Below are 19,108 nucleotides of genomic sequence, written 5' to 3' on the forward strand. Positions count from 1 at the left end.
TGCGTCCTCCGACAGAAAGGGAGGGTTGGAAGGAGTGAATTTCAGACAGTTGTTTCAGGGAAAACAAAAGCATGAAAAAGAATACTTGGAGAATGGATGGGAGGTGACTATGGGAGGAAAAGTCTCCTATTTAAATAAAGAGCACACATATTCACATCTATTTAGAAATCAGTTGGCTATCGTGGTAATGTGGAATGCTCAGTGAATTTACATTAATAGGATTTTATAAAAGAGATCATTTCCGAGCTAGAGATTTGAATGGAAGGGAATTGTTTTAGGTGTGTAAGATGGAGGCATTATGGTATGGTAGTTGGAGTGCTGGCTCTTGCATCTAACCAATTTGTGTTCAAAGCCTGGCTCTGTCACTAACTTGCTGTGTGTCTTTAGGCAAGTTACTTAACCTCCCTTAGACTCAGGTTCCTAATATGCAAAATAAAGATTACAGTTCTTGCCTCACAAATTTATTGCGAGGATTAATTCCTGTTTATAACGTGTTAAATATGGGGTTTGATACATAATAAGAATTCCATTAATGTTGTCAGTTACTATAAGTGAACAGTGGGGATCTAGTAGGAAAGAGTGGAGTGTGTACGTTGGGAGCAATTCCTGAGGCAATAGAGGGGGCTATGGTAGAGTCTCATTGTAAAATGCATTCCTATTTTGGAAGTCCTAAACCAAAATAGGGCCTTTTCCTGCAACAGGTTAGTTCATGGGTGATTTCATATTTCTTCTTTTTTTCTTCTACTTTCCCATGAAGGGGAACAAATTGAGCCCCAATCTAAGGCGGGTTTTTTTGTTTTTATTTTTTGCGATACGTGGGCCTCTCACTGTTGTGGCCTCTCCCGTTGCGGAGCACAGGCTCCGGACGTGCAGGCTCAGTGGCCATGACTCATGGGCCCCGCCGCTCCGCGGCATGTGGGATCCTCCCGGACCAGGGCACGAACCCGTGTCCCCTGCATCGGCAGGCGGACACTCAACCACTGAGCCACCAGGGAAGCCCTCTAAGGCAGTTTTGCCTTAGGGAACTTGTCTGCTGTAGAACAAGGACAAAGAGATAGGTCAAGTTGTAATGAGATGACTTTTAGTACTTGAATGAAGAGATCTTCATCTTGGGTCGAGGACAGAAGATCCATAGTTCCTTCTACTGACTCTATGGCTGTTCTGTGTAGGCACTAGAGCCTCTTGCTAGAAGATGGATATGAATTGATTGCTGCTTTTCTTTTCCATTCTAACGTAATTTTTTCTATCACATTTATTGCATATGTTTTTTAAGCAGATTTTCCTTAAAACTACCAGAAAACTTCCTGAAGCCAGCAAGGTCCTCCTTCCAGTATCCTACCCATTCTCCTCACCCCACTCCAATGCCTCTCCTTTCCAGCTTTGCCTCCAGCTGGCGTACTAAACTATATTTGTCTGAGGCAAATTCCACGCCCCCCCCCCTTTTTTTTTCCAGCTCCTCTCTTCCTGGATTGAGAAATCCTGGCTTGCTCTGGATTTTTTATTTTTTTTTGTCAGTCTCAGGTGTTTTTTCTTTTTCCCTTTGACATCAGGAACAGAGTCCTGGGTTTGTGTGGCTTTGTTGTCCACCTGTGGATCACTGATTGACCAGGCTGATGCCAGCGGGTCCTTCCGATCCCAAGGGATGGACTGGTTGGCATTTTCACCCATACTCTGAGACTGCCTATAATTGCATTGGTGCTGCACATACCTATGTGGAAAATATCTGGACTGTCAGGCTTGGGGTTAATTGGTTTCAGCTTACGTCTCAGGGGAGCAGAGTCCTAGTGCACATGCAGCCCTGGTTCAAGTGCCCAAACCAGCTTCCCTCCAAGGGGAGTGGCGTCCTGAAGGAAAGCAATTCCTTTTTCTCCACCCCTTTCAACCACTGGCACACACAGGCCTGCCTCTAGCTCCTGTGAAATGAGACAGAGATGAAATCTTAGAATAAAAGTTTTCAAATGCAATTCATTGTTCATCAATACCCAGGAGTGGCAGGTATATATGCTTCCCTTTTCATGAGAGGTCAAAGATGAAATTTATGCTTTGAAGGGTGTGGTTTGCTTCTTGAAATTCCATGCGGTGTCTTTAACAATGTGCTGCCCAGAGCAGCCTAAAGTGCCCTTATCTAACCAAGGGAGGCACATTTGTCTGCATATATAGAGGCAGGAGACAGGAGCCGGCACTGGGAAAAGTTAAACCCAGCCTGCACAATGAAGAAACAGCTTAAGAAGGAGGCAGCTCCACACATAGAGCTAAGTAAGTAGCCAGCAAGTAAGTATGCAACAGCCCAGGGAAGTTGCCCACCTGAGCAGACCTGGAACGAGAGAAGGATGGCTCCAGCCATGTTATTTTCTAGTTGCAGTAGAAGTTCCCAAAGGAAAGGTTCTGGTCTGGAGGGACTTCATCAAGCCTTTCTGAAACTCCCCATATGTGCTGTAGAGAGATTCTCAGAACTAATTTGTGCATTTTCTTTTCTCTCTAGGAGAAATTCTGTATGGAAACTAGCCTGTACCAGATAACTGATGAAGCTCAGCCCAGTTTTTTTGGGTCCTTGAATTTGTTTTTACTTTGTACTTTATTTGGATTTTCCTTTTTGCAGTTTACTCTCCTTTCCTCTTCTCTTGGACTCTTTTACCAACTAATAAAAATTTCTCCTAGCAGTTTTTACAGGAAGAAAGATGTTGGAGGGGTTTATGCTTTTCCTCTCTAGGCCTATGACTTGGTTAGATAAGCTTGGTTACCTTTAATGAAAGCAGTTATGGGGGCGATGGGGGGCGCGGGGAGAGGGGTGTCTAAGAATGTTTCTGTTAGCTCTAAACAACATTGTAGAAAATTAGGGTGGTTAGTCAGACTATTTTCTCCACTCTAAAGCACCACAAGTCTGGTCATCATCTTCAGAGAAAGACTCTGGTATGTGAGATTGAAACTGCGGATGGAGTGGGACTACTTTTGGGTAGATGGAGAATAAAGTTTGGGGGAAGAAGTGAGGCAGCTGCGTAGGAGAGCGGAAAACAATTCATTACCGAAGCTTGGGAATAGGGCAACTGATGCAGCCGAAATGGCTGCACTAGCGGATGTTTCGCGGTTCCTCCCAGGTGTGGGGTGCTGTTGGTGGGGCAGCAGATACTATGATGTGGCTCTGGGGCCGAGAGGAAATGGTCCTGCCAGGTGGCTATACTTTGTAGGATGGAGCTGTATCTCTACAGAGCCGCGTCTCAGAAGAAATGATCTTGATTTCCAGGACCTAACGTGAGGCCGCGGCGAATTACAGCAGGAAACTTACGTGTCTGCAGGTTGCCAGCGGGGTGGAAGACTCCAACCCACACTGTGGGTTGGACCAGCGCGAGCACTAGCTCTGCAGGAGACAGCTCCCGCCCGGGCCGCCGTGGCCCCGCCTCCAGCCTGACCTGGGGAGGGCGGAGCCCCGGAATTTGCCGTCGGCCCGCCTTGCTCGCCGGCAGCCGAGGGGAATACGGAGAATCCAGCCAATAGGAAGGTGCAGCTGCGGTCCTGTCGGCCAATCGCGGGGCGTGTAGGGGGTAGGCTGGCGTGGCACTGGTTCCAGGGGTATGGAGCCTCTGGCGCGGGGACAGACTGTCAGGTGGTTGCTGAGCCGGTAAGGTGGGGTGCAGGGCAGGTCAGAGGTCACGCGGACGCCCGGCTTTCCCCGGGTTCCCCGGATGGAGGGCTGCCCTGGGAGCTGGCGCCGGGGCCAGAATGGGGCGTGCGGGGCGCCGAGCGGGGCTGCGAGGGGCGGCACGGGCTTTGAGGGCCTGGGCGCGGGGTCCAGATGGAGCCGCATTATTCGAAGGAAGACCGAGAGGAGGGAGCGGGGGGGCGGGAAGAAAACGCCAGAGGTTGCAGCGGCCTCACCCCTTTCCCTTGGCGGCCTAAGAGAAATGGCCGAACCCCCGGCCGGACCAGCCGCGGGGCCGGGACCCGTGATCGACGGTGCGCTGACCCCGTTTCACGCCGCGGAAGAGGCCGACGGCCACGGGGCAAGGTCCCCGCGGCCGCCTTCTTATCTGCGGAGACCTGGCGCCCGTCTGCTCCCTGGGCTTCCCTTCGCCCCACTTCAACAAAAGAATTCATTTTACTTCAGCCGACATCCAGGGAGCGCCTTCGTGTGAGGGGCCTGGGCAGGCCGCTGAGTACTTGTGTGTAGATTGGTTTTAGGGCTGTTTGTGCAGCCTCCAGGCTCCAGGCACCTTTGTAGGGGGCATTATTGTGCACGGTATGTGAGTGGGGTGGCAGCTCTCCATTTGTTTGGTTTCATATGTCCCTGCTTTTAAAGCTATGCTAATTTTTTTGATGTTACGCCTTTGGGTTCATTTTCACTTGGTTTCCCCAAATTCCCTTCATATATCAGATTATTTCAAAGAGCATCATTGGGGGAGAAGTCGGGGAACCTGGGCTTGGAATTTCCTGTGTGTCAAGTGAAGATACTCTCATATCGTGCACTGCTTTCAAAGGAGCGTTATGAAGTTAAGGGAATGTGACATCTCTTTAAAGTGAAAAGCAAAAGCAAAAATTATATGGAAGGGGAGGCAAGAGGAGACGGGTTTCCAGAGGTCATAATTCTAGTGAATATTGGTGAAACCAGGGGACACTGTGTTTCTACCTTGACTCCAGTGGAATCTGAACCCCGACTAGTTTGCAGCACTTCTTGGCTCTGTAAACCTTTGAGCAAGGTGCTTCTTTGTTCTTTTGTTTCCACATACTTAAAATGGGGGTTGATAATATCAATCTTAAAGAGTTGGTGGTGACTATTAAATGTGTTAATATTCTTAAAGTGCTTAGAACAATTCCTGGCATTTAAGAGTTTTATTATTACCTACAAGTACCTTCTTCCCCCTAAAAGATTCCACACTAAAAGAATTCTGACCTTATTACTTATCCTTCTTCAAAATCCTGTGAGCCTATTGCCAATGAACCCTTAGGCCTGTTTTCCATCCACGTCATTCATGATCTGAGGCTATAGTATAGTTAACGTGTGACTAGAGGTTTTCTGCTGGGTGTTTATCATTAAATAAGGTTGGAAACTTCCTCTATACAGTACTGGGTCTGTCCATGATAGCTGTGTTGGGTAAATGAAAACTTCTTTGACTGTTTAGTTTTTCATTGGATGATATTTCATTTACAGTCTTGGCCTAGACACAGTTTTTTTTGGACCCAATACCAAAAAGGCCATGATTACAGCATTCTTGGTTTCTCATGTTTCCCGGATGGCTGGGACTTGGGCGGGGAATTTCTGGGCAGCCTGGCAGCACTTCTGGTAGTGAATGGGGAAGCTTCTAATCTTCCCCATTCTAATTCTAATTCTAATCTAATCTTCCTCTACTGTTAGGAAATCAGCGGTGATCCCTTGGAATACTCCACAGAGCTCCTAAGCAGCTTTGGTTCAGTTTTGACTCAGTGAAGTGAAGGTTAGAGGTTAGAGAGTCGTATCTATTGATACAAAGCAGCATCTTTTCTACTTGACCTATAGTGCTAAGAGCTTGGGTGGGTGCTGTGGAATCAAAGACATCTTTATTCCCTGTTTCCTTACTGTGTATGTCTGCTGCCATACTTATGCCCTTTCTGTGAGCTTAAAAGTCCCTCTCAGATTCTCTTGGTACTGTCCGGAAGGTTCTAATGGAAGACTTTTTTGTCTTCCAGTTCTTCCCTTCCAAGAAAGCTGCTGTTTATATAGGTAGCATTACTGGGAACTAATCACAAAATGAGAAACTTTGAGTTTACTAAAAAGAACATCGCTTACTGCACAGTCTTGCTGGCCTAGTTTGACTGAAGTACACATAGTGTGAGTTTAGTTATTTAGCTTTGGAGTAAGATAGTTTAGTACTTGTATAAGGTTGAAAGTTGGATGTTGGCTTGGTGAGAGTGGAGGACAGTATCTTTGTGAAACCTCTGTGCTTTAATAAGGACAGGGAGTGACACCTTTAAAGAGTTGAGTGTTTGAGGCAGAAAGGGAAGACCTTTTGCCTTAATATTGTCATCTTCATCATGTGAGTCCCTCTGGTTTTAATAAAATATTTTGGAAAAGAAGAGGCAGGGAGTATTTGACTGTACCAAATGTAAGGAGTTAGAAGTCCTAGATCCTTGTTGTCTCACCCATCCGATGCCATTTATTCTTTTGATAATTTAACAGACATGTATTGAACAATTAACATTTATTGGCCCCTGGAGACACAAAGACAAGGCCTCCGGGTATCATCAGGAATATCATGGATATAATAAAACAACAATGTATTATGAACTATAATAACATCAGAATGGAATATAAAACAGTTGGCCAGGGATGATAAAAATATATTTATTGTCTAATTCCTCTTCCACTTTTTTAAAAATTAATTTATTTATGGCTGCGTTGGGTCTTTGTTGCTATGCGCAGGCTTTCTCTAGTTGTGGTGAGCGGGGGCTAGGCTTCGTGTGGTGCGCAGGCTTGTCATTGCGGTGGCTTCTCGTTGTGGAGCATGGGCTCTAGGTGCGCGGGCTTCAGTAGTAGTGGCACGTGGGCTCAGTAGTTGTGTCTTGCGGGCTCTAGAGCTCAGGCTCAGTAGTGGTGGCGCATGGGCTTAGGTGCTCCGAGGCATGTGGGATCTTCCCAGACCATGGCTTGAACCTGGGTCTCCTGCATTGGCAGGCAGATTTTTTAACCACTGCGCCACCAGGGAAGTCTTCCACTTTTAATTTAAGGTCAGAGTAACTTACATTTTTTAGTGTAAGGACCAGTTCCCAGTAAAGACTTAAATTAGGAAATTAGGGTTCTCAGGCTTGTCTTTGTGCTTATTGCTAGTAGGTCATCTTGTGTGGGTTATTTTTGTTTGTTTTGGTCCCATTTATCACTAACAATCAAGCGTCTATTAAAATTCCTAGGTAATGAAAGGAGGCTACACGTTAACTATTGAACTTGTAGCAGGTTCTAAAGAGCAGAAGGAGGCATGTATGAGGCTGGAGAATCTTATATGTATTGTCTGTCTTTACAGACAGTTTTTCTTTGCTTTAAGCAAAGAAACATTGAGGAAGATATGTACTTAAAATTGTTAGTGTCAGTCTGCATTGGGGGGCCAGTATCTGTCATTGGAATAAATAAGTTGAATGTAATCTAATAATAATCTTTCTTCACATTTGCCAGAGAACAGCTACTTAAGCAAGTATAAGGGCAAAGCACTTTTTTTCTGAGGCAAGAAGTGGGTATAGACTGATTTAATAGACTTTCTTACTTCATTGTAAAGAGGTCTTTGAAATTTTCACAGAGCTCGGAGTTGTGTTCTGGGGTAGATGTGTCACGCCAGGAGGCCAGGTTGGGCCGCGAAAGGGAAATGCAGTGCTGTAAACTTCAGGTTGGGAGGAAATGGGGGGAAGCCTCACACTGTGAGAGTCGGGAGGAACAAAGACCAAGTTATAGTTTCTGGAAGTAAGATATTAGTGACCCTGGTGTGTGAGCAGTCAAGGAGATTTGAAGCTGGCTAAGCCTCAGAGCTCTGAGCAGAGAAAGTGAAGAGCTCTATTTAACGGGTATTAATTGGGCCCTTGTAATTCTGAAGTCTCTGGTTGATGGGTGATATTTTTGTCTAAAAGTTCAGTACTTCTTGACAGCCTGGCCACGTTTCTCCCCACTGTTATCGTCTTTGACACCCAGGGAGCCGGTTTTATTATCAACTGTACTCTTCCTCCCCTTATCTTACCCCCTCTCTCCTCTTCTTGCTGCTTAAGATTTTCTCTTTCTCTTCTTTCTTTATCATTAGATGTTCTCCATGTCAGGTTTTCCTTTCAACCGTCAAACAGATTTTCAAAAGTCTAACTCAGGTGGAAGTAGCAAACTTGATGCTGAGCTGAAAATTGTAGTTCTCTGGTAGACTAAGGGAGGTGTCTCCAATTTTGAGATTATTACTATGGAATACAAAGTCAGTAACATGAACAGTCTGTCTCAGTGGCCATTGTGCCAGAGAGAGAGAGAGAGAGAGAGAGGATCTGATGTGTGTTAAGCACATTGTACAATAGCAACACTGTTTGTACTTTATGAACTGGGTGTGCTTGTGTGACTTTCAGCTTACCGAAATATTACTCACTTAGGTAGAGGGGATTAGAGTTTCCAGGCCTTTTTCTTAAACTAAAGGGTATTAGAGTTTCCAGGCCTTTTTCTTATACTAACACCAGAGGGGCTTTTCGCTTTGTTCTTGTCAGGAAGTAGATGTAATCTGTCTCCAACCTTTTTTTCATTTTGTCATTTTATATCAAATTCATTTTAATGAGAGAAAAATAGGATTATTTTTTATTCAAATTGAAAAAATAATTCCAAACTTCACATCCTCAATTATAATTTAGAAATTCACATGGCTTTTCTAAGCCGTTTCTCTCCCATCATCCCCAGTGGGGGCAAATTGAGTTTTGGAATTAATTAGATGTATATCCTGATGGAAAGACTCGGAAATTGGTGCTTCTTTATTGACCTGGAATGGAAAAACAGAGGAAGTAATAATTTCTCATTTTAAAAAATGGCTAGTAATATTCCTTATTAAAATACGTAGGGTTCAGACAGCAGTTAGATCTGTTTGAACCACTGAATATTTCAGTTTTGTTGACTCCCAGTCATCAGGGGCAGGAGCTCACCTTCATGAAGAACATCTTGCACAGCATAGATGTTAGATGAACAGTCATGATTTAGTAGGAATATCAAGTGCTTTAGCCTTAAAAGTAGACCTTTAGAGAAAAGGGAATTTTAGAAGGATCTGGAAATCTTTACATTTTCTTCAAAACAAATGGAATTGTTTTTTTATCACAGCTCCTTTTTATTCTCTAATAAACAACTTGGGGATCACTTTTTAAAGCCTGTACATCTGGCAGTTTCCACTTTGTCACCAGCATGGCACTGAACGTTGGCTGAGGAAACATCAGCAGGGAGAAGAGATGGCTTTGGCAGCAACTTTAAACATTCCTGTTCACATTTTTTTTTTTTTTTTTGCGGTACACGGGCCTCTCACTGTTGCGGCCTCTCCCGTTAAGGAGCACAGGCTCTGGACGCGCAGGCTCAGCGGCCATGGCTCACGGGCCCAGCCGCTCCGTGGCATGTGGGATCTTCCCGGACCGGGGCACGAACCCGTGTCCCCTGCATCGGCAGGCGGACTCTCAACCACTGCGCCACCAGGGAAGCCCTTCCTGTTCACATTACTCAATTGATTCCATGCACACTTCTCTAGTTGCCTCTATGAAACTTCTTTTCCTACTTAATGTTGTCTCTGATTTTATTTATACAAGGTGGGGGGAGGAAAAAAGGGGAGAGGAATTAGAGGACTGTTCAAAGACATTCCTCTCCGAAACTTAAAATTAATTTTAGGGAGACCTTTGCAACAATGAACGCAGTTCTAAAATCAGTGAAATGGTTTGTGGTGCCTTTGCTCTCTGTAGAAGAATTTTATAAGAAAAAAATTAATTTAAATTCAAACTTCTTTTTAACCATAGGGGGAAAACGTTTAAGTTGAAGTTATATATGTGCTTTAATACGCAGTATTTCATACTTTCTTGGTGGCAATTTTTTTTTTTTGCCGGCACGCGGGCCTCTCACTGCTGTGGCCTCTCCCGTTGCGGAGCACAGGCTCCGGATGCGCAGGCTCAGTGGCCATGGCTCACGGGCCCAGCCACTCCGCGGCATGTGGGATCTTCCCGGACCAGGGCACGAACCCGTGTCCCCGGCATCGGCAGGCGGACTCTTAACCACTGCGCCACCGGGGAAGTCCTCTTGGTGGCAATTTTAAAAACTGATTTGGGCTATCCAAATTGTTCTTCTAGAGTTCTTGTAAATGATAAGAGAACACATGGAATTATTATTAATTAAATGTTCGGCATTTATTATAGCTAGTATGTGTTTGGGGCGGTATAATTGTTTATTTTGATATAATTTCAGACTTACAGACGAGTTGCAAGAATAGTATTAGGGAATAAATGCTTTCAGGATAGGGTGATATGATAGTAGTAAGCAGCAGGTGCTTTGGGGGAACATGAAAGAGGGCCGTTTAACCCAAATTAGGGAGTCAGGAAACACTTTCCTGAGGAGAATTTTTCTAATTCTTTGCATTCAGGTGAAACTTCCAAATCACAATTTCAGAGCTTGGTTGTTTGCACACTGAGTCAAAGTAGTAGTAAGTTAAGCTTGAGGCCATATATGCCTGCTAACCAGACGGCTTCAGATCTCTGATTGTGCATTGTGAAGCTTTATCAGAGAGAACTGGTAAGTCCCTGAAGTGTTCATTGAGAAACTGAACGTCCCTGAGGTGTTCGTTGAGAAACTGAGTAAACCTATGTGACCTTTATGTTTTAAAAAAATAATACAGGTACATGGTAAAAAAAAATTTTTTAAGTGCAAAACCGTATACAGTGTATATTCAGTGAGAGGTCTTCCTTTTCTCCTGACCTCTTTTGTGCTCCCCCACTGCTTCCTCTTAGGGACGGCAATACCAGTTTTTGGCATGTCCTTTGGATATCGTCTGTACATGTATGTGTGTATTCTCTCTCTCTCTCTCTCTTTCTCTCTTTTTTGCTACATAAATGATAGCATGCTGTTCTATAAACTGGGTTTTTAACTTCACAGTATATCTTGGAGATTGTTTCCTATTAATCCATATAGATCTGCCTTATTTATGGCATTCCATCCTGTAAATGTACTAGGTTGTTTCAGTCTTTTTACACTACAAACAGTGCTGTGGGAAATATTCTTGCACATACTTCCTGTGGGACTGTTTCTTTAGTATGCATTCTTAGAAATGGAATTGCTGCGTCAAAGGATATGTAGGCTTTTGACATTTAGACAGAAAATGTAATTAGCATTCTTATCTTTTAAATAGTCTTACAACTTTTGAGAAGGAATCAGATAAAATAGTTATTACATTGAACCATGAGTGCCATTTTTTTCCTGCTGTCGATTGCTGTTCGAGAGGAGGAAACTTACTGGCTTTAAGAAAAGGTGACACTTAGTGATTGGGGGTGAGCTAGAATATCAAAGCAGTGTTAATCATAGTTATCAGAGTACTGCTGGATTGATTCTTGTTGCTTGTATCTCCACTTGATCTTTTTCTTTTTTTTAAATTTTCTTTTTATTTATTTATTTTTGGTTGATTTATTGGGTGTTTGTTGCTGCGTGCGGGCTTTCTCTAGTTGCGGCAAGCAGGGGCTACTCTTCGTTGCTGTGTGCGGGCTTCTCATTGTGGTGGCTTCTGTTGCGGAGCATGGGCTCTAGGCGCGCGGGCTTCAGTAGTTGTGGCACTCAAGCTCAGTAGCTGTGGCTTGAGGGCTCAAGAGCGCAGGCTCAGTAGTTGTGGCGCACGGGCTTAGCTGCTCCGTAGCATGTGGGATCTTCCCGGACCAGGGCTCGAACCCGTGTCCCCTGCACTGGCAGGTGGATTCTTAACCACTGCTCCACCGGGTCAGCCCGATCTTTTTCTTAGCGTAATTAAATGACTGAAATGACCTGTGGTATGGTCCTAGAGAGCAAAACTGTCTTACTCTTAACTTACTGCTTCCTTATGGGTGTTAAATTTTCATGGAGACTTAAATACTGTGCAGCACACCAAGCATACTGACCCTCTATTCCCTGCCCTAGTTATACTCTCTAGACACTATAAACAGTGGAGTTTATAGTTTGTTGACTCAATGTTTTGATGAGAAAGTTGGAATCTAGGGAATTCCCTGGCGGCCTAGTGGTTAGGACTCGGTGCTTTCAGTGCCGGGGCCCTGGTTTGATCACTGGTCAGGGAACTAAGATCCCGCAAACCGAGAGGTGCTGCCAAAAAAAAAAAAAAATGTTGGAATCTAGAATCATTTCCTGTCTTGGAATAGTATATTTCTGAGACTTCACAGAGAAAACCAGACTTCTTGTATTTTATCGGCTCTATAAGTAATTATGGGAGTAATCACTTAAAATACTAATAGTAATTATTAAAAATTTTATCTTGAGATATTTCTGTTTAAAATTATTTAACACCTTTTCACATTTCAGACTTGGGGAAAAACACACTACTATCTCAATTTGTTTTTTTAAAAAAAAGAAATTATTTATTTATTTATTTATGGCTGCGTTGGGTCTTCATTGCTGCACGCGGGCGTTCTCCAGTTGTGGTGAGCGGGGGCTACACTTTGTTGCAGCGCGCAGGCTTCTCATTGCGGTGGCATCTCTTGTTGTGGAGCACGGGCTCTAGGCACGTGGGCTTCAGTAGTTGTGGCATGCGGGCTCAGTAGCTGTGGCTCGCGGGCTCTAGAGTGCGGGCTCATTAGTTGTGGCACATGGGCTTAGTTGCTCTGCGGCACGTGGGATCTTCCCGGACCGGGGCACGAACCGTGTCCCCTGCATTGGCAGGCGGACTCTCAACCACTGTGCCACCAGGGAAGCCCCTTGCTTTTTAAATATAAGTTTTAAAGGCCTGTTTTGGATAGGAATCTTACTCACATGTGTTAAACACTTCTGTGCCTTCTGAAACAGGATATCAGTCATCAATACAAAAGTAATCTAATTGAATCGGTTCTTCGTGAGTAGGGCTGCAATTAGAAACTTGAGTTATTCTTAATAATAATATAATGTTAGTATTCTTTTAAAAAATAACCACTGTTAATGCTTTTTTGCACTTCTTCCTATTTTAATTAATTAATTTATTTATTGGCTGCAATGTGCAGCTTACAGGATCTCAGTTCCCCAACCAGGGGTTGAACCCGGGCCACAGCAGTGAAAGCCTAGAATCCTAACCACTAGGCCACCAGAGAACTCCCAATAATAATATTCTTTTTTTTGGCGGGGACCGGGGGAGGATGGTGCTCTGTGTGGCTTGTGGGATCTTAGTTCCCTGACCAGGGATCGAACTTGCACCCTTGGCAGTGAAAGCACGGAGTCCTAACCATTGGACCACCAGGGAATTCCCAATAATATATATATATTTTAAAATATTTATTTATTTATTTGGCTATGCCGGGTCTTAGTTGCAGCACGCGGGATCTCCATTGCAGCATGTGGGATCTTTTAGTTGCGGCATGCGAGATCTAGTTCCCTGACCAGGGATCGAACACAGGCCCGCTGCGTTGGGAGCGTGTAGTCTTAACCATTGGACCACCAGGGAAGTCCTCCCAGTAATATTCTTCATAATAATGTTCTCAGAGCTGATTGAAGTATAAGGAAGTTGCCTCATATCAAATAGCCCAAGACTTTCCCTGTAAGAGCCATAGTCCCAGATCTGATTTGTGGTTTCCAGTTTATTGTGTGTTATCCTGGCTTCTTAGAATGATATGTAAAATAAAAGTAAAAAGGCTCTGAGTGGGGCCTAGGAGCTGTGCTGTGATTGGAATCCAAGTGGCACCGCTACTGAGTGGTCGGATGTGTAAATCCCATTTAGGTGAGGTGCTATTGTAACTGGCTGAAAGAGGGGTTGGATTTAGTCAGTAGTTTTGGGATCTGTTGGCGAAACCATCTGGTGGCTCAAACTCTGATAGGAAGGACGTTACTATTGTTCATTATAACAAGATACTTGATATTGGTGACTATAGACATGAAAGATTATGTTTTCCAAATTAGCAAGTGGTGATATGTTTTACATTCCAGAAGATAGATGAAACCTAAAACCCCCTTCAGGTCTTAATTCTGTAATTTTGCAAAATATGTATAGAATATGTCGATAGACTATCAAAGAAAGTAGAGCACTGTTCAAATAGGGGCAATAAAGGTACAATAGTGGGAAAAGATTATTTAATTAGTAAAAGTTAGCTAAGGGGAGGCTTCATCACTTTTTCAGTAGGATAGTTGTTATTGGAATCTAAGGGGGGGCAGTTAACAATTAATACTGCTTACCTTTCCCTTTCTAAATTTGGAATCAACTGAGAAATAGATTCCTTAATCAGTAGATCAAAATTTTACAAAATCAGCCTTATTGGTGGGGTTGACTGGAGAATATGCCATAGATCTGTGGCCCAATGGGCTTACTAATATCCCCCTGCCCCCCAGTTAAACTTAACCCAATAGGATGCTGGACATCTGGGATACCCCCTTACGCCAGCCCCGCCTCAGGCTGCTTATTGCTGAGGGAGAGAAGTGCAGGCATGCTGCCTTGTCCTCCTGGTGCCTCAGCTCTCATTAGTTTCTTCTCCCAGTTGTTGAAGTGTTGGGGAATGAGACCTGAAACCTTACAGCTGAAGTCTCTCTTCAGGGAAATGTGAGGCTGGGAAATAGTGACCCTCTACTTGTACTACCAGTGTGCTGGTGAGGTGCTTCCCCTTCCCCTGTTCCAGAAAATTGAAACATGAGCTTAAATTGTTAGTTAGATCAAAGAGAGTTATAGATCTCTGTCCTTAAAAACTCATCAAATTGCGGGGGGGGGGTCAGTCTTTTAAATATTTGGGTTAATCTGGAGGCAGAGACTGGGTAATTGCCTAGCAGCCTCTCTGTAGATGCTTACTAAAAACTATTTGCCCACTTCCCTGAAATACCTTTTGCTTCAGTTTGGTTTTGAAGTCTTGCCAGCAAAAACATGATTAAGACTTTTACATTTTTTATTAAATATCTCTTAATCATATTCTGAAAACTGTAATTATTTTCAAGGTTATCTAATTCAATAGAACAATTATTCTTTTAACATTGTAAGGGTTCAGTCATACAGAGTAACAGAATGCTGGTTCTGAACTTGTTGGTTTTAGTTTGTTCTTGCTAATTCCTCTCCCTCTCTTTTCTCCTTTCCAGAATCTTATTCTAAGAACTCAGACACTCAGGTATCCACCATGGTGTTGGGTCCTGAGCAGAAGACGCCAGATGGTAATTTACAGCTTTGTGTTATTGTCTAATTTTTATTTGGAATTAGGCTTAAGCCAGTAACAGAAATTTACCATATTGTCCTTCTTGTCTTCCGTTCCAACAAAAATTGTCCCCACCTCCTCTCCCCCAGCCAACAATATCATCATGGAGACCTGCTCCATTCAGAGGTCACCACCTGGTAACTTAGGCTGTAAATGAAAATGGATTTATAACCACAGAGACTTGCCTCATATCTTACTTCCAGTTTTGAGATGAGCCAAGATTAGCTACAAGTTTGGTTTCTATAGCAGTAATGCTCGTAAAGGCAGTATTATTTGCAGACCTGGCATAAAACCTCTAGAGTGCTTTGTCTGCTCATGGCGCTTCAGATATGCATGGAACAGTAAAATACTGAGCCAGCACCTAATAGTGTATTTAATGAGACTTCTTACGTGCTTTGACTAATTCTTCCTGATTCTAAATTTCTCCTTTAGAATTTCCATTCCTTTTCTGTACATTTCCTCCTCAGATCAGGGCCACTTAAGGTGAAGTGGATCAGTTCCCTATAGAAAGAAAGCTTTTGTTTTTCTGATTGGATGTTGCAAAGGTTTCTTGGAAACCTTGAGATTAGAGCTTTGTGGTTAAAAATAGCCATTTGAAGGCTACAGCAAACTGGCCATTTGAAAAATAGCCATTTGAAGGCTACAGCAAAGGGCTTTGTATTAGCCCTTTTCTCCCAGACCCTCCCCCTCCCTGCTTTTAAAATTAACTGCAAAGTGTAGGATTTAAGGAAACACTGACGATTAATCTGAGATGAGCCCGCCTATCAGGAGGGTGATACCTCCCTCCCAAGCTCTTCGCTGCAGGCCTTAGTCAGGAGGGTTCCTGTTTGGTGGTTTCCCTGCAGCTTCAGATTTTAGCCTGAAATGTGGCAGGAGTTTGCAATTTACACATTTTTGGAGAAGCCTGATGGAGGTATAATGGCCAAGGATGATTCTTTGAGTAAGTCCTAACCAAATAATGGGGGGCAGGGAGGAGGAGAGAGGGGAGGGTCCCACTAGACTGACCTATTTCCTTCTAAAAGTTAGGATTTTAGGTTACCAGTGGGACTAGTCTGGGGATGTTATTCAATACATTGAGCCCTAGACATCACTGTTTTTAGAAGAAAATGAAATGGTTCTAAAAATTGGCAAATGGGGATAGAAGTGTGAAAGTAGGGGGAAACCATTGTGGGATTCATGCTGAAAACTGATGTAGAGCTGAGTGACGGGCACAGGGGTGAGAGGGAGCTTTTTTATCATAAGCGTTTTTGTACTTCTCAAATTTTCAGCCATGTGAACATATTGCCTATTCAAAAATTAATTTATTAAAAATATAAATAAAAATAAAGTACTAGAAATTGAGAGAGTCAGGTTCATCTTGTGCATTTAGGTATTAAAAAGATTTAATATCAGCATTTCTAAGGATGAGCTGTTAGTGTATTTTGTTCACTTTAATTCATTTCTTCTCAAACCTGTTAATTCAGAAGATGCTTCTGGAGACCACGGGGATTCTGCCAGTCTTGGGGCCATCAACCCAGCCTACAGTAACTCCTCTCTTCCACAGTCCCCCGGGGGGCACTCAGAGGACGCTTTCACCACGTACTTTGATGAGAAGATCGCCATTCCTCAGGAGGAGGTTAGTGACAGGTCCTTGGAGGAAAACATTATTATCTAGGGACAACCTATGAGTGGCAAGTCTGCTGGACAACTCCAGACCAACAGCTTCAGGTCTAATTCTGGCACGCAGTCTCTGAAGACTGAATTTTTGTAATCAGGGTAAACAGAAACTGATAAGGAAACTGAGGGCCTTGAAAAACCTGTTGCCAAGTTGGACTAGTGAGCATTTTTTCACCAACAAAGTATGAATTCCATGTTCCCTTTTTTACAGTGCCTTTTGTCCTATTTGGGTAGTGGTTGTGCACAGAGGTACTGATATTATTGCTTGGGTTTTAGAATGAAAGGCTGTTGGAAAGAGCAGGTAAGAGAAGGCCTCTTACTTGGACAGAGAGGTGGCCAGCTTATCGATGAGAAGTGGATAAGATGGACGTGAAACTTGGGCACACCCAGTATCCAACTTCCTAAATGTTCTTATGAAGCTAATATTGCTGCTTTATATGTGACAAAATAATAGATAAAATAGATCAGCAGTTTGGAGGTGATAATCATTTTGACCTGTTTTCCTCTCTTGTACAGTACTCTTGTTTTAGCTTTCGTAAACTCTGGGCTTTCACGGGACCGGGATTTCTTATGAGCATTGCCTACCTGGATCCAGGAAACATTGAATCTGATTTGCAGTCTGGAGCAGTGGCTGGATTTAAGGTGAACATCGAGTCCTACCCCTTTCCCGTTTAAACACACATAGCACACCACATCCTTTTCCTCTACTCTTTCTGTTGGATATGAACCTCAGCGGCTACATGCTGATACTTGATTGGCTGTGACACTTCAGCGAAAAGTACTTTTCCATCTGTTTTTAAATTTTATTTTATCCACATAGATGGTTTTTTATTTTATTTTACCCACATAGTTTCCTTGAACACAGGAGAAACTGCAGATGGGAGAAACTAAGGCTCAGAAAGGTGCAAGGTGACCTAGCAGGTTCTGTGCAGAACATGATGCAGAACTCAGGTCATTTGATTCCTGACCGGGGCTCTTTCCTGAACGTAGTGTTTCCCATTCACATTGCCAAACAACCAAACAAAAAAATCCCAGTTATCTAATGAGTGTAATGGTGGGATTTTGTTCTTCTCTAGTTGCTCTGGGTTCTTCTGATGGCCACCATCGTGGGGCTCCTGCTCCAGCGCCTTGCAGCTAGACTGGGAGTGGTCACTGGGCTGCATCTTGCTGAAATGTGTCACCGTCAGTATCCCAGGGTGAGCAGTGTTTGTCTGTTACTCATATCATAGGTGACTCTGTGTCTGGCAACCTGTGCTGGCCCCCTTGTATACTGAAATAGTGGAGGATGTAGGGATCCGTGGCCCTGAGGACTGGGAATCCCAAGGGAAATTCTGTAGCCCCTCTCGCGGCTGACCCATGTTTCTGTGCTCCTTCAAAATCTAACATGAGATTCACATTTCCCAGAAAGTTTCCTTAGAAAAATTCTGTTTGAGTAAACATTTACCTTGCACTCTGCCTTTTGGTACCTAGCAGTGCCCAGTTCACAAAGGGGCAGGGGTATTCTGTCTAAGCACTTTCATTCATACATCCATAGTACTCCATCGCTTTGCATTATGCATATTTTCTTTTTTGTTTGTCTTTGCCATAAATTTGAAGAAAGTGAGTTTTTTCCTTTTGCTGCAAATTATATTACGCAGGATCGTTGGATTTGTTAATAATGATTTTTCAGTTACCTTGACCCTGGAGTTTACACTGTCCTCTGTAGTTTCCTTCTGGATATTTTGAACCTTTCTTGCTGCTACCTAAGGCAGGAATGGATGGACCCAATGTCTGGAAGACAGCTTTAAACTGGCCTGATCTTTAGATAAGTACTCATCTACCTGTTTGTCCTAAATGTTTAATCTCCTTTCCTGGCTGTGAGAAAGTATCCTTACCTGGTTTTTTTTTCTTTCTTTCTTTTTCTTTTTCTTATATGCTTCTCAAAAAAACAAAACAAAACAAAAAAACCCCTTGATAATTTATAATTTCTTTTAGCTTCTCTTTCTTCATGTATCTTAGCAGTTGTTTTTTGTGACATATTTTTTGGGTAGTAGGTACCTGGAGGTGTTTTTTTTTTTTTCCCTGGCCTCAGTGAGCCAGCACTACTTAATTGCTTTCTGCTGGATTATTTGACCAGATTAATTCCCAGATTTTGTTATAGGACACCCAATTCCAACCACTTTGCCCCGAGTCCCTTTGCATATTTGTCTTTTTTACTTGCTTGTGCATTACTACATTAAGGATGACTCTAACCTTTTCATGCTTGTTTTGTCTCTTCAGCTATGGTCAGGATAGATATTTTCTTCTGCAGCATTTCTGTTCTCTCCTGAACAATATTTTGACCATCTTAGCATCCTCATTTTCCCCTAAGACTTTTAGGATTGTTTTCAGGCAAAAAATTAAGTGGAAATAATGGATGGAAATTCCATTCTTCTGTCAAGTGGAAAGGAAGGAGAAAAAAATTGGAGTCAGCCGCTGCCCTGACCTTGACTCACAGGCTCTGCCACATAGAAGCAGTCTGGTCTTCTCCAGCAAGGGGCCAAGTGGAGCTGAGTTCTGGTACTTTATCTCTAGACCGAAAGCTTTTAAAGGACTCTTTATGGATCAGTGCCAAAATGTGAATTCCAAACTATGGGGGAAAGTTCTTAGA

At 43.3% G+C, this 19,108-nt stretch overlaps 1 protein-coding gene and 1 long non-coding RNA gene across 4 annotated transcripts in view; one reads left to right on the plus strand and one right to left on the minus strand.

Moving 5' to 3' along the window:
* Window positions 1-894: 894 nt before the first annotated feature.
* LOC132528835 (uncharacterized) lies at window positions 895-3,407 on the minus strand. The gene is made up of 3 exons (XR_009543313.1): window positions 3,284-3,407; window positions 1,763-1,913; window positions 895-1,033 (listed from the first exon to the last, which is right to left on the minus strand). It is a non-coding gene; the product is annotated as an uncharacterized LOC132528835 (long non-coding RNA).
* Window positions 3,408-3,499: 92 nt separating this feature from the next.
* The window catches only part of SLC11A2 (solute carrier family 11 member 2), a 34,163-nt gene continuing 18,554 nt past the window's right edge, over window positions 3,500-19,108 (plus strand). For 2 of the 3 annotated variants that reach the window (XR_009543501.1, XM_060166227.1), the window contains exons 1-5: window positions 3,932-3,951; window positions 14,711-14,782; window positions 16,287-16,438; window positions 16,996-17,121; window positions 17,556-17,675. Coding sequence is in view for 2 of the 3 variants with exons in the window: in XM_060166227.1 (XP_060022210.1) it covers window positions 14,749-14,782; window positions 16,287-16,438; window positions 16,996-17,121; window positions 17,556-17,675 (432 nt within the window). In the remaining variant the exon portion in view is untranslated. Of the gene's footprint in view, window positions 3,617-3,931; window positions 3,952-14,710; window positions 14,783-16,286; window positions 16,439-16,995; window positions 17,122-17,555; window positions 17,676-19,108 lie in introns of those variants that run through there. The other variant, XM_060166228.1, reaches the window with a different exon arrangement.

Source organism: Lagenorhynchus albirostris, chromosome 11 (genome assembly GCF_949774975.1).
Source record: "Lagenorhynchus albirostris chromosome 11, mLagAlb1.1, whole genome shotgun sequence".
Classification (NCBI taxonomy): Eukaryota; Metazoa; Chordata; class Mammalia; order Artiodactyla; family Delphinidae; genus Lagenorhynchus; species Lagenorhynchus albirostris.